Raw genomic sequence first — 15,835 nt, 5'->3', positions numbered from 1 at the left:
TTTTTTTTTTCATGTATAAAGCCTGTTTTTCAAATAATACGAGGCATGTAGCACTTCGTCCTGATTTTGCTGTGTTCTGTTGATTACATTGTTCTGATAGGGTTACATCTGTTCCATTTTTTAAATTTTTATTTAATAAGAGATCACCACTTAAAACTGTAGAATATCTTTATTAATCATAGTGTATATGTTGTGGGACTTTTTTTTCCCCTAATGTCAACTTTTAACCTTTTTTCCTGGTTTTATTATTGTTGTTTGCCACATCAAATCCTTTGCAGAGCAAGGCAGAGTGTGAACGAGTAATATCATAATTTAATCAATACTAATTATAGTTTTTCCGCTTAAGAATAATGATAATTTAGGATATCTTATAAAGTTAGCAGTTTCTTTCCATTTAATTTAGTCGTGAATTGGGGGGGTATTATTCTTTTAAAGGTTTTTTCCAAAAAAATAATCTGCCTAAGTAGCAGTCTTTAAGTTTCCTACTTCTCAAAGAATATTATATATCCTGCTGTTTTAAGTAGAAAATAAACATTTATAACAGTTACTGGAAAGAGGATCTTGCTTATGAGTATTCAAATGAACTCACCTGATATTCTTGACCTTTGCATCATTAATTCAGATAGCCAAGTAGCTTGCCACTAGACCAGTTTTAGCAGACTGACTCATTTTTATGATTCAGTTTTCTGTTAGTTCAATGAACATTTTCTTGTGGTATCCTTTATTAGCCTATCTTCTAACGCTTTATGTATTTTAAAGCTTTCCACTTCATTTAAATCTCTCGTTTCTTAGCTGTTTCCTTAGTGATTAAAAGTTCCAGTTGTTCCTTTCAATCTCTGACAGCTGCAAGAGCAACTCTTCTTCCAAACTAGCTCTCCTACATTCCCGTTGTTAGCACTGGTTTCTATATTTAGCTGGTGGGATTAAATTGCAAAGGCTTCAAGCTGGGCAGAGCACACTGATCTGCCTTTTTACTGCTAGACCTGTGTGCTGTGAGGAGCTAAGGCCTTAGTGTCCCCTTCCTTACCCAGGTTACTCACAAAATGGATTCCCAGCGGGAACTCGCAGAGGAACTGCGGCTTTACCAATCCACCCTTCTTCAGGATGGTCTAAAAGATCTCCTGGATGAGAAAAAATTCATCGATTGCACCCTAAAAGCAGGTGACAAAAGTCTTCCTTGCCACAGATTGATTTTGTCAGCTTGTAGTCCTTACTTCCGTGAGTATTTTTTATCTGAAATTGATGAGGCGAAAAAAAAGGAGGTAGTATTAGATAATGTGGATCCTGCTGTACTGGATTTAATCATTAAGTACCTATACTCTGCCAGTATTGATCTCAATGACGGAAATGTGCAGGATATTTTTGCATTGGCCAGCCGCTTTCAGATCCCCTCCGTGTTCACTGTCTGCGTTTCTTATCTTCAGAAAAGACTTGCTCCTGGTAACTGTCTAGCTATTCTAAGATTAGGACTTCTTCTTGACTGCCCGAGACTTGCCATCTCTGCCCGTGAATTTGTGTCTGATCGCTTTGTACAGATTTGTAAGGAAGAGGACTTCATGCAACTGTCTCCGCAGGAGCTGATCTCAGTCATTTCCAATGACAGCCTAAATGTAGAAAAGGAAGAAGCAGTATTTGAGGCAGTGATGAAATGGGTGCGAACAGACAAAGAAAATAGGGTTAAAAACCTTAGCGAAGTGTTTGATTGTATTCGTTTTCGCCTTATGACAGAAAAATATTTTAAAGATCATGTTGAAAAAGATGATATAATTAAAAGCAACCCAGAACTCCAGAAAAAAATCAAAGTTCTCAAAGATGCCTTTGCAGGCAAACTCCCAGAACCTAGCAAAAACACAGCGAAGGCCGGGGCTGGCGAGGTGAATGGTGATGTTGGCGATGAAGATTTACTTCCTGGTTACCTGAATGATATTCCCAGGCATGGAATGTTTGTCAAGGACCTCATCCTCCTGGTTAATGACACAGCTGCTGTGGCTTATGATCCCACGGAAAATGAATGCTACCTTACCGCGCTGGCTGAGCAGATCCCCAGAAATCATTCCAGCATCGTTACCCAACAAAATCAGGTGTATGTGGTAGGAGGGCTGTATGTGGATGAAGAAAATAAAGCTCAGCCCCTACAGTCCTACTTCTTCCAGGTAAGAAAGGCTATCTTCACATATGCAGAGACATAAGGGAAGGATGTTAGTCACCATCTGGTTAGCTGATTGTGAATTACTTAGGCTCCTTGTACTGTATTCTATCAATACTTGACGTCCTATTCCAGTCCCTTGCATTTTCATTAAGTACTGACAAATATTTAGATCAGTTAGCTGCTTGTTCATATTTAATAAACATTTTCATGAAGAATGAGGTTCTAATTCATGTACAAGTGGTGGCTCATGATTTTCTTTATGCTCTTTTACCTAAAATGTCATGTTTATAGTTGATTGTGACTGTAATCCTTTAAAGTCCAGTATTTTAGTAAAAACAAAATTTAATCTTGTATCCTCTTTCTGAAAAATAGGTATTTTCCAAAAATCAAAGTACTCTACAAAAAGTTATAATTGATCAGATTTTCTACCTTTTTCCAAGTGCTTGATTTGAAATTCTCAGAGGTAGCATTTCATCTCTTAATTGTGGCTTACTGCCTAAAATACAATTATATTGAAAGTGAAAAGAACTTGTATAAGTATTTTACACACTTTGGATTACCTTTGAGGAAATACTATCTATACAAATGTCACTAGTTTGAATCGATTAATTGTATTTAGAAATTTTTATTTATGATAAATGATCAAATTTCTTTGGATCAGAGTTGTACTTAGACATTATTGCAACTTAATCTGTTTTATGAAACCATAGAAGTTTCCAAGAAGAGAGATCCTCCTAAACAAACTATCTGTAGTTTGTTTGAAAGGCATTAGTTTCATGTTACCAACACATTATACTTTACCAGTTTATGAAGGAATCAGTGACTTTATCTTTAATACCAATACTAGTACTTTGTAGCTTACAGATAGTTCAAAAGGGTTTGTTTAGGTCATGGCTACTCATGGCCTATAGTTTATGGGCCTTGAATTCGAAAGGCCAAAGATAAGTAAGTATAGAATGTCACACCACAGTCACTGAGCGATTTCAAATTGTGTGACATACCGAGCGTTTATAAAACACACTCTTTAACCATCTTCTACTAATCTCAAAAAAATGTAATACATTCAATCATGCTTCTTAATTTTCCAAATTCCATTAAAGGATGTTAACTATGAAATATAAAAATAACAATAAAAGCTGTAATCATAAGTATTTGAATGTGGGCCAGAAAACTTCCTAAGGGCTAGTTTTAAATTCAGATAAATTTCAGAAAGGGTAAAGTCAATTGAAAAGACAATAATATATCTAGGAAGTAAAAGTGACATTAAAATACAAATAACCTGGAAATCAGATCCGAAGAATACTTCTAGCCTTATCTTTAGTCCCTTCTATCCTATCGCTACCCTTGCTTTTATTGACATAGCCTCACATTTCTGGTTCAGGAAGCACGCTTGATGTTCCTTATAGCTACAAAAACAGTTATTCAAAGTTGAAAAGGTCAACTCCCTATTATTTCGTATGCCTTGCTCCTTTAAAAGGCACAAATAGTGAGACAAGGATAAAATAGTGAGCCAGGATAAAAACACCTGTGAAAGAGGATTATGACTCACGAGAAAATGTGTGAGAATTTCAGGTTTTGTATTTTCTGCTTTGTCACCTCTGTTTAAAATGTATTAAGTCAGGATTCATATGACCTTTGGTTGTATACTAGAATTAGATTATAATTTTTTTACCTAGATAAGAGAGGGTTTTTTCCCATAGAATTAACAGTTTCATCAAATCTTTGAACAGCGCCACATCTTAAGTATTCTGAGTCCAAACTCTAATTTTAGGGATGAGAAAACTGAAGCCAGAGAGGTTAAATAGCTTGACAACTCGTCTGTAAAAACACCTGGCAGGCAGTCTACTGTAGGAAGTGCCCTATCAGGGGTAGTATGGGAAGGTAGACAGTATTGGGTAATGTGGGCAGTAAACCCTCTGATTTGGGATTATGATGGCTGCTGCTCCCATTGAAAAAAAGAAAAAAAAAAACCAAACTACGAATTTATATAGCTTGCATTGAGTATCACTTAAAAGCTCTGTGAGCTTGGGCAAATTGTTTAGCCTTCCTGTGCCTGTTTTCTCCTCTCTGAATCAGGGATAACAAAAGAGAGGACTAAATTAGATTTCCTGCATAAAGCACCTAGTATGAAGCCTATCACAGAGTAAAAAGCCCTTTGCTGTTGTTTAGTCACTCAGTCATGTCCGACTCTTTTGTGACCCTGTGAACTGTAGCCCACCAGGCTCCTCTGTCCATGGGATTTCTCAGGCAAGAATACTGGAGTGGGTTGCCATTTCCTTCTCCAAGGGATCTTCCTGACCAAGGATTGAACCCACATCTCCTACATTGGCAGATGGATTCTTTGCCAGTGAGCCACCAGGGAATCCCAAAAAGTCGATAATTGTCATTATTATTGCTTCTATACTACCTACTGGTTTCTTGATAAAGGACTTTTTTCCAAAAATGAATACATTAGTGATCACCATCTCGATATACCACAGACTTGAATATCTGCATCTGTTCTTGGTATGCAGTTATTCTGGGTTTTTTTCCTTTTTCTTCTGCTACATAGAAATAGCACTAGAGAGAACAACAATCTCTGACTGCACTCCCTCAGAAAGCAGCATTCTTATGCCTTGGTGTCCTAAAATGCAAAGTGGAAAATCTTAAAATTACCAATAGTGCTAAAGCTGATGCCAGCCATATTAGAATCAATCACATATCCCAGAGCATGGGCTCTTGGAGGCTGTCTTAGGCTCACAGAATTCGCAATAGCAAAAACAAGCAGAATTCCTTTCTAATTAAAATCAGAAAGAGAGAAACAGTGGGAGGGAAGGAAAAGAGCATTTTAAATCACTCCCACAAAAACCTGGGAGGTTATAGGCTATAACACCTGCCTGTATCTAAAGTAATAAAGTGAAGCATGGAGAACTTAAAAATGTTTAAGGAAAGAAGAAAAGATAATATCTAACGTCCCAGTTGTCTGTGAACTGAGCGACAGGTCCAGCTGTCCTGGGCACCAGCTTGGAGCTTGTTAAATATAGCTTGCGGGGGTCACTCACATACTGTGACCCTCCCTACAGTGACAATCTATTTCCCCAATGTCCTCGAAGTATTGATTCCTTTTTCAACCTGAACAAGGTAATGTGGGAAGAAAGTTTGACAAGAAATCTCACAGTTCTAACTAAGCTCTGGTGACTTTATTTTATTCTCGCTTTCCTTTTCCCAAGTTCTCCAGGTTTGAGTATTTTTAGCTATTTGGTAGGCTGTGTAGATTTTCTCATTTTTCCTGGTAATTCAAAGGTAAAATATGATCCTTTCTGAGTTATAGTTTTAAATTTATGAGATCTTCTACTATCTCAATCAATTCCAAACAACAAAGTATAGCGTATTTTTTGGTACACCTATAACAAGCTTCACAATTCCTCTTTTTTTTCTTTCTTTCAGCTTGATAATGTAGCATCTGAGTGGGTTGGACTCCCACCTCTGCCTTCAGCTAGGTGTCTCTTCGGTCTGGGAGAGATAGATGACAAAATCTATGTAGTTGCAGGCAAAGACCTTCAAACAGAGGCTTCTCTGGATACAGTATTATGCTATGATCCTGTGTAAGTTGGCATATTTTCATTTCCTAAGCATTCAAGTATATGAGTGTCTATAACAAAATCATAATTTTAGAACCTGAAATTTACTGAAAGCATATAAATTCTATCATCTTCTGATTTTAGGGCAGCCAAATGGAATGAAGTTAAAAAGCTTCCTATCAAAGTCTATGGCCATAGTGTGATTTCACATAAGGGGATGATATATTGTCTTGGAGGAAAGACAGATGATAAGTAAGTACCCTAAAATCTTATGGTTTATATCCAGGTGATTTTTTATTACAAGAGTTCCCTTCTGTTTATACTGGAATGATACTTGGTTCTCACCTTTAACATTTTGGAAGCAAAATTTTAAAATAAAGTTTTGAAATGTTATTGGAGGATAGTAATAATCACTTATGAAGGAAAACTGTATAAAATTATTAAACTGCTGAAGTCAGTTTGTATATGCCCAATATATTGCTAGGAATGAGCATAATAGCTCCATCATAAGCTTTCTTACAATGGAAAAGCAGCATTTAGGAGCATAATCAAGTCTTTTATTTGGCTAATTTATAATTATATTTTACTACATTAAAACCAGTGGACTTTTTATGGATTTAGCCATAAGTATTGATAGATAAAAATTAAGCATATCTCTTTAATATAGCATTTAAAATATAGCTACTAAAACAATAGTGTATAAAAAAGTCATGGATTTTGTACTTTACATTCATAACAGAGAATTTAGATAGTTGAGTTTGAAACTGAAAAACATGGTGACTGAAAAGCAGGCAGCTCTTTCCTCAGCAATGTTTCACATATTTATTCCTGGACAAATGATATTCAAAATATTTAACAACTGGTCACAAACAGGCACTGATCAAACAGAAGAAATATACCTGGAATACTCAGTAGCACCCAGTCTCTTAGGAGAAGAAGAGGATATAACTTGATTTTTAGATACTTCTCAAGGGGTAGGTAATTAGGAAAGAGATCTTATGGAAGAAGTGAGTTCAGAGTGCTCCAGAAGTCCGTTAAGCCAGTAGCCTGTTTGATAAAATGATGATTTTTTATTTCAATAATGATAACAAATTTCCTGCCCCTGAAAACTCTGCCTAATTTGGTTTGTATCACTTGCCCAGGTTAAAAGTTGTCCAGTCCTGGAAAGGAAGCTAGAATTAAGAATTTAAGGACTATTCTCTGTGTCTCTTTTTCCATTGCTGCCCTGCAAATAAATTCATCAGTACCATCTTTCTAGATTCCATATATATGCATCAGAATACGATATTTATATTTCTCTTTCTGACTTACTTCACTCTGTATAATAGTCTCTAGGTTTTGCAGGGCAGCAGTGGAGAAACAGACATAGAGAACAGACCTATGGACACCGGGTAGGGGGAGGAGGAAGAGCGTGAGATGTATGGAGAGAGTAACATGGAAACTTACAATACCACATATAAAATAGAGAGTCAATAAGAATTTGCTGTATGACTCAGGGAACTCAAACAGGGGTTCTGTGACAATCTAGAAGGGTGGAATGGGGAGGGAGATGGGAAGGAAGTCCAGGAAGAAGGGGACATGGGTGTACCTATGGCTGATTCTTGTTGGTATTTGACAGAAAACAACAAAATTCTGTAAAGCAGTTATCCTTTAATTAAAAAATAAATAAAGTGGCAAAAAAAAAAAGCAGGAAAGGAGAGTAAAATATGGAAATGTGCTAGAATTAAAGAACTATATTCTAGAGTTAAAAATTAATGGTATGATTCAATTAAAATGATATATATTATAGAATATGTGATTTTTAAAAGCAATGAGTTTTTATATAATCTATATTCAATGATAACATATTCTGAAATCTTGATATCCTCCTTAATGCCAGATATTCCCATTAAATAAACATTTAAAGGAAGGCCATATTATAAACACACTCTGTGCTAAATCTTATTTGGGGCATTTTTCCTCAGTAAATGGAATGGAAAATCTGTGTTAAGCAGTGTTTTGACTTTGCAAACATAGTGACCCTGCCAAATAATTTAAATTGTTTCCTTCAAGTAGTATTAGTAACTAGGAAATTGATATGTCAGTAAGAAGCATATGGTCTTGTCAGTAATATATTCATCTTGAGAATATGATTAACCAAGACAACATTGCTTGACAAATGCCAGAGTCAAGAACTTTGAAATGAGTCATTATCTAAAAGCAAGCACTGAAATATACTGGTTTTTGCCACTGAGTGGAGTTTTAAGATAATACTCATAGTCATATCTTACAGGAAATGCTTCTACTCCAGAAATCTGGTCTTTTATAAAACTAGTGAAAAAAAAGTTGAGGTTTTGTTTTGTTGCTCTTTGCTTTACCAGATATATCCAGTTAATTGTTATTTGAAATTCAAACTCCCATCAGTAAATTATGGAATAAGAACCTAAGAAAGATAATTCAGATGGGTCCAGGTTTTTCTGGTAGCATTTAGCATGTAAAATTGTTCTTGTTACTCATCAGCTCAGATGACTAGTTGTCTAATCTTTAGTCCCAGATTTCTTAAAATGTATTGGTATATTAGTGATAGAATAAAATGTAATGAACATTGAAAATAGGTACATTCACACCTAAGTATTTTTTACGTTAACTGATTCATTCTTAGGATATTCAGATAATGAAATGAATAAACACTTTTGTAACGGAGGCACAATAAAGAATTTATGAAATTTGTTAACTCTATTCATGTTTTCCATTTAACTTAGTAGCAGATAGGATTAAAATCTATGCTTCCTGGGCCTCTAGGCAATTGCCAAAAGTAAAGGATGCTACCTTCCAGTAGCATAATTGTTATAAAATAGTTTTTGGTTCTCGTATTATTGTCCTTTGCTTGGTGGCATATGTTCAGATTAAGAATTTTTCTGATCCTCACTATATTACATATTTCAAATGAGAACCAAAGCTAAGTGATTAGTCAAGTTGTTTTTTTCAAAAAAGGAAAATTCTTAAAGGACCATTTTGTTGTGTTTTGTTTACAGAAAATGTACAAACAGAGTATTTGTCTACAACCCCAAAAAAGGAGATTGGAAAGATTTGGCTCCAATGAAGATCCCTCGTTCCATGTTTGGAGTGGCAGTCCATAAAGGCAAAATTGTGATTGCTGGAGGTGTCACTGAAGACGGTCTTTCAGCTTCAGTTGAAGCTTTTGACCTCAACACCAATAAGTAAGCTGTTACCTCTTACTATGGAATATGAATCACTGTATGCTTCAATTTCTAATTTGGACAAGGGGAAAGGAGGGCAGGGAGGCAGGGACTGAAGAGGAAGTGTCTTTGTCTGTATTTCTTTTGGTGTTATAGGCATGAAACACCTAACATTTTGATGCATTGTGTGTGTTTGTAATTTGGAATACATGACCCTCAAGTTAATGTTGGAGTAACCAATTTGCCCTCACTTGTTATTAATTTTGTGAATCTAGCCTTGCAAAGGTAATACTTCTGAATAATTACATACACAATAGTGGATATACATCTCTCTATAAGGTTATTTGATTTGGAATGTGTAGTTTCTTTAAATATTAAAAGACCTCCACTTAGTTTGTGATATTTGTAAAGGATGAATGCTTCAGATATTTGATTCTTTTGTGTTCTTTATAATTTTCTCTTTTTTTCACTTTTAAGATTGTATTGGCTTAAAGTTAAATGTGAAGATACAGGACATATATTCTTTATATAGAATTAGTCCTTTTCAAGTTTTTGAGCTCATATATCTAGATGAGTATATAGTTTTTATGCTCCTAGTTTAGCAATAAAGAAAAAATTAGAACACTGTTATTACTTTTTTAAGGAACCAAGTATGCCTGATTACAAAATAGACTTTCAGTTCAGTTCAGTTCAGTTCAGTTCAGTTCAGTCGCTCAGTCATGTCCGACTCTTTGCAACCCCATGGATTGCAGCACTCCAGTCCTCCCTGTCCATCACCAACTCCCACAGTCTACTCAACCTCATGTCCATTGAGTCGGTGATGCGATCCAACCATCTCATCCTCTGTCGTCCCCTTCTACCCCCACCTTCAATCTTTCCCAGCATTAGGGTCTTTTCAAATGAGTCAGCTCTTCGTACCAGGTGGCCAAAGTATTGGAGTTTCAGCTTCACATCAGTCCTTCCAGTGAATACTCAGGACTGATCTCCTTTAGGATGGACTGGTTTGATCTCCTTGCAGTCCAAGGGACTCTCGAGAGTCTTCTCCTACACCACAGTTCAAAATAGACTTTCAGTTCAGTTCAGTCACTCAGTCGTGTGTGACTCTTTGTGACCCCATGAATCGCAGCACGCCAGGCCTCCCTGTCCATCACCAACTCCCGGAGTTCACTCAGATTCACATCCATCAAGTCAGTGATGCCATCCAGCCATCTCATCCTCTGTCGTCCCCTTCTCCTTCTGCCCCCAATCCCTCCCAGCATCAAAGTCTTTTCCAATGAGTCAACTCTTCGCATGAGGTGGCCAAAGTACTGGAGTTTCAGCTTCAGCATCATTCCTTCCAAAGAAATCCCAGGACTGATCTCCTACAGAATGGACTGGTTGGATCTCCTTGCAGTCCAAGGGACTCTCAAGAGTCTTCTCCAACACCACCATTCAAAAGCATCAATCCTTCAGCGCTCAGCCTTCTTCACAGACTTTAATTAATCTATAAATTACAAGGAAGTTTTATGGAATTGGATTTTTATGATCATTAAAAATCATGTTTTTGAAGACTATATAATATGGGTAAACACCCATAAGAAGTTAAAGCAGCAACATATAAAACTGTAAATACTCTATATTATTAGTTTTGTACGTATGTATGCTGCTGCTGCTGCTGCTGCTAAGTCGTTTCAGTCGTGTCGACTCTGTGCGACCCCATAGACGGCAGCCCACCAGGCTCCCCAGTCCCTGGGATTCTCCAGGCAAGAACACTGGAGTGGGTTGCCATTTCCTTCTCCAATGCATGAAAGTGAAAAGTGAAAGTGAAGTCTCTCAGTCGTGTCCGACCCTTAGTGACCCCATGGACTGCAGCCTACCAGGCTCCTCCATCCATGGGATTTTCCAGGCAAGAGTACTGGAGTGGGTTGCCATTGCCTTCTCCAGTACATATGTATAGATGGATATTTAAATTTATATGCATTTTTAAATGACAAATATAGCAAAGTTTTGCTTATGATTATATTTGAAGGATAGGATCATGGGTGATAGTTGTTTTCTTCTATAACTTGTTTCTCCAGATTTTCTACAATGTACGTATATTATTTCTTATAGTTAAACAGATGATATATTTAGAGAAAAACTATGAGGTCCACTTTTAATGCCAGAGTACTGGAAGAGAGCTACCAAAATGACTAGCTCATTCTAGACTTGATACTTCCAACTATTTTGATTGATATTATCTTTAGTGGTCCTATTTCATACAGCCATTAACATTAAAAAGTTCCCATAAATCCTTTATTTAAAAGGATGAAGGATAAATTATTAAAAAGAAAATTTCCAACCCTAGTTTGTTAACTGTCCTCATATGTGCTCAGTCGTGTCCAACTCTTCATGACCCCATGGACTGTAGCCCACCATGCTCCTCTGTCCATTGAATTTTCCAGGGAAGAATACTGCAGTGCATTGCCATTTCCTCCTCCAGGGGACTCTTTCTGACCCAGGGATAGAACTTGTGTCTCCTGCATTGGCAGGTGGATTCTTTACCACTAGTGTAACTTGGGGAGCCCGAAACTATCCTTTTCACATGCTTTATTAACAAGGGTTTGGAGATTTCTTGAGACACCATGGAGCTCAAAGATTTTTAAAATTTGTATTAGCATTCAAATGAAACCCAACACAGTAGGGCCTAGGAACCCTAGAATTGCCCCCCCAATACTCCACTATTTATGGCACACAGTTTGATAACCACTGTTGAAGGTGCTAACTGATGAAGGTGAAGTATTTTTGGATTGATATATTGAGGGCCTTAAAATCGCATCTGGTTAGACCTTTCAAATAAAGGAATATTTAGATATTTTCCAGTAGCAAATTTAATCTTCTAATTTTGGATGCCTATGCTACTCAAAATTTTTCACTATTTTTTTTATAGCTATTCAGTAAATACATTTGGCATTTTTTTTAAGGTTTACATTAACTATATCTTCAATGATTCCCAGGTGGGAAGTAATGACTGAATTTCCCCAAGAAAGAAGTTCCATCAGTTTGGTCAGCTTGGCTGGATCCCTGTATGCCATCGGTGGTTTCGCCATGATTCAGCTGGAATCTAAAGAATTTGCACCCACTGAAGTCAATGACATATGGAAGTAAGTTTTGCTCACTCCAGTTTTCCGAACTAAATATTAAGCCAAGTAAGACAAAACGGTTTTGAAGTACAGACTTCAAAATGTACTTTGGGAAGCCAGACTTTCCCAAAATGTACACTACTTTTTGGTGGTAAACACTCTTAGAACCTATTGAACTTTTTCACATTGCCACTTACTTAATCAAGTACTGTTTCTAATTAGCTGTGAGCTTGGGAAAGAACTTACTGGGGCCTATATCTTAATCAATAATTAAGAGCTGGACAACTCATCCTTTAAGCTCCCTTCCAGTTTTAAAAGTGTAATGAATGCTCTAGGCATCCCATAGAGTAAAGCCTTCCAAACCACTTACCTTCCTCACACAGAGTATTTCCTAAGTGAACAGGTCTCTGAAGAAACATTTAACCTCTTGAGTTTTCCATGATTCATTCATTCTATTTTGAATCTAATTTAAATATGTTTCCAATTTTCAGAGTGTTCAGTTATAAAAACTTTTTAAAAGAGAAGTGAAAAGCATTGACCTCTAAGATCGGTGCTGGGCAGGTCTCCCAAGTATGACACTTACAGGTGTTACTCAATTGAACTATTTTACAGTTAAACTTAAAATGAATGTATTTATAAAGAAGGTGTGTGTGTGTGTTTTACCATAGTTTCTAATGAAGTGAATAGCATATAGAGACCAGTGTATCCAGAGGTCTTGGGAGAAGAAGTGTAACTTGTATCATAAAAGAGAGTCACATGGTAACACAGTTGAGGCAGGGCGTACAGTATGTAGATGTCTAGTCACTATCAGGTCCCCCCCTGTGTGGTCTTCAGCCTAGGCGTCATGCTTGCTGATCTAAGTTTATAGGAGGTAGATCTCAGTTGCCTGAGGTGAGCGTGAGTTCACGATATATTTTGTGGTTGTTCAGTCTCTAAGTTGCATCCAACTCTTTGTGACTCCATGGACTGCAGCACTCCAGGCTTCCCTGTCCATCACTGTCTTCCAGAGTTTGCTCAAATTCATGTCCATTGAGTTGGTTATGCTAACCATCTCATCCTCTGCCATCCTTTTCTCTTCCTCCCGTTTCCCAACATCAGGGTATTTTCAAATGAATCATCTCTTTGCATCAGGGTCAAAGTATTGGAGCTTCAGCTTCAGCATCAGTCCTTCCAAAGAATATTCAAGGTTGATTTCCTTTAGGGTTGAGTGGTTTGATCACCTTCCAGTCCAAGGGACTCTCAAGATTCTTCTCCAACACCACAGTTCAAAAGCATCAATTTTTTGGTGCTGAGCCTTCTTTATGGCCCAACTCTCACATCCACACATGATTACTGGAAAAACCATAGCTTTGGCTATACTCATCCAGAAACTGCCAAATTTATGCTTTAGATTTGCTTACAGATTTAAATTTATAAGTACAGTTTTGGAGGCATACCACTAAGCCTAAGAGAGAAAAATGGATAATATTTGTTCTATACCTGAACCAGTACATGCCTTTTTCCCAGCTGGTGAACTGGAAGGCTCAAAGGCTGGCAGCTTAACCAAACAATTATTTTGTGCATCAGACATCATTTCTCTATGTTATTGTAACAGTAACTAGCTGTGTAGAGGGCAAGAGAAAGTGGCTATAAAAGGAAGTTAACTATTACTACTTTCCCTTCAAAAAAGAGGGAAGAAGATAAAGAAACTGGAGATCCCCAGGGAGGAAAGACTCAGCAAGAGGGTGAGATGGGTAAACACTGGAAGCGGCAGAAAAAAAGGATGAAATAATGGAGGGCTGGAAAGGTTAGGGTTTTTGAAAAACAGGGATAATAATTCTTGCTTGGAAAACAAGAATAGGCAGTGATTCTCAACTCTAACATAGGCATCAGCTAATTTTTAAATTATTTTAAATCTCATTCACTCATCACAGAATGATTTGGGAGTATTTCCTATGTGCCAAGTATTGATAGCTTCTGGAGAAGGGAAGATACTAAAGTGAATAAAGTACATGTAACTTTGAGCTTGTTGAAGACATAAATATAAAAACATTAAAATAGGATGATAATTGTTATCATCAATGGATACCATACAAAGAACACCGTAAGAAATGAAGACAAAACAAACTCTGCTTCAGGAAGGCGAGAAGGGCTTCAGAGAGAAGGCAATGTTGAGGAATTTCTCATGCAGAGATGGCATTTCAAGCACCAGGCACCAGGCAAAGGAAAAGCACACAGGTCTCAAAGGGACTCAAGTCGTCTGTGTCTTCATGACCCTGAATATTCAGAGAGGGTGACCAGTTCTTACCTAAGGTCCAGTGCAGAGTCTAAGAGCAGCACTCACACAGGACAGTAAAGGGGAAGAGCAATAGTTTCTTACAGAGTGACCCCTAGTGTCAGTGCCTTGCATCACACTGGTGTATGGCTACAGCTGAAATCACAATCAAGGTGACTTAATTGTCTCTGCTCTTCCCAGTTCTTACTCTTTGCTGACCTGGATTCATGGGGACCAGCCATCTTTAGCAGTCCAGAGGTGAAGGATTAATTGCCTGTTACTTATCATCACTGGACAGTCTTTGATTCCCAGAGAAGGTTTAACTGCCTAAGCATCCAGATCAAATACCGTGGCAATAATTTGGGTATATGCTCAGAGAATGCACATTTTTGGAGGAATTCAAGGGTTAGTCTAAGAGTCAGGTGCATCCTCCTCTGGGTAAGATCAAATGGGGTTTTCTCAGAGAAATATTTAATACCAGGAGATCTATAGAACTGTCTACTTTAAAACAACTTATTACATTCTTTTTCTCCATCAGGTATGAAGACGATAAAAAAGAATGGGCTGGGATGCTGAAGGAAATACGTTATGCTTCAGGAGCTAGTTGCCTAGCAACACGGTTAAATCTCTTCAAACTGTCTAAGCTATAAACAAGAAGGTGAAAAAATATAATAGATAGGGAGGTGGTCTGTTTGGATCATAGGGCCTTAATTTATTGTTTTTAAAAAGCCTATACAGAGATTCCATGTAGAAATTATCTACTTTGTTATTGTCCAAGAGATTAGCAGTGGGCATCAAAACCTCAAAGTTACTGAATTTTCAATGTAACAATCAGAGCTTAAAAAAATAATAAATGTTAAATTGAACAGATTATTTCTCTTGTTAATCTGTCTCAATATAAAGGAGCTTCCTAAATTTGAGTTTATTAATCCTTTCATTTGCATTGTTAAGGTGCCTTTACACTCCTTTTTCTATTACAAATGAAACTGGAGAATGAAATATGTACATTTACATTAAAAAAAATTTTAAATAGCAAAAACCTTTCCTCATGCTTCAAGATATTACAAGAACCCTGTGCAGTATATTAAAGATTATATGCTGTGAGAAGACTTTGGAAACGGAATAAATGGATTTCATTTGAAAGGGAAAAGTCTCTAAGCAAAAATAGTCAAATTCAAGTTTTCTTTCTTTTCTCCCCTTTCTTTTTGCAACACTGGTATATTGTGATTTAAATCAAATTTTAAAATTTTAAATTAAAAACCAGTAAATCACAGTCTTCAAGTCCTTAACTGCAGTATCTGTAGGTTGGGAGGCAATCTTAGGAAAAGGATTGATTCCTTAATTGCTGGGGCAGAATTTGGGGCCAGCAGGTGGTATGGAGAAAGGTGTGTATTCATTGCTTTGAGTTTTATCTATAAAGAGCTACCTATTTGCAAATTTCTGATAGAAAGAAGGATGACTGTATTATTCTATTTCCTGGGATGTAAAACCCTACATTCAAATTGTCTGTTCTTAGCATACATAGTAAGATGACATCTCAGTCTGTCCAAAACCATAACATTCTACTGTCTGCAAGTCATGAACTTAATCAT

At 36.9% G+C, this 15,835-nt stretch overlaps 1 protein-coding gene across 1 annotated transcript; it reads left to right on the top strand.

The window, feature by feature from the left end:
* The first annotated feature begins 942 nt into the window (after positions 1-942).
* KLHL41 (kelch like family member 41) lies at positions 943-15,116 on the top strand. Its single transcript, XM_052636438.1, has 6 exons — positions 943-2,153; positions 5,576-5,733; positions 5,854-5,961; positions 8,724-8,909; positions 11,864-12,010; positions 14,782-15,116. The coding sequence occupies exons 1-6, from the start codon at positions 1,044-1,046 to the stop codon at positions 14,891-14,893; spliced, it is 1,821 nt and encodes a 606-aa protein (XP_052492398.1). The 5' UTR covers positions 943-1,043; the 3' UTR covers positions 14,894-15,116.
* The last annotated feature ends 719 nt before the right edge of the window (positions 15,117-15,835 follow it).

Source organism: Budorcas taxicolor, chromosome 2 (genome assembly GCF_023091745.1).
Source record: "Budorcas taxicolor isolate Tak-1 chromosome 2, Takin1.1, whole genome shotgun sequence".
NCBI classification, from domain to species: domain Eukaryota; kingdom Metazoa; phylum Chordata; class Mammalia; order Artiodactyla; family Bovidae; genus Budorcas; species Budorcas taxicolor.
Note: the sequence above shows the minus strand (reverse complement) of the source record. Positions and strands in the feature narration are given on the sequence as shown.

Bases quoted from the DNA above. Each gene is read 5' to 3' on its own strand.
- KLHL41 (XM_052636438.1), top strand. From the start codon at position 1,044: ATGGATTCCCAGCGGGAACTCGCAGAGGAACTGCGGCTTTACCAATCC. The intron at 8,910-11,863 runs GTAAGCTGTTAC...AATGATTCCCAG, and splicing joins TTTGACCTCAACACCAATAA to GTGGGAAGTAATGACTGAAT. The intron at 12,011-14,781 runs GTAAGTTTTGCT...TTTCTCCATCAG, and splicing joins GAAGTCAATGACATATGGAA to GTATGAAGACGATAAAAAAG.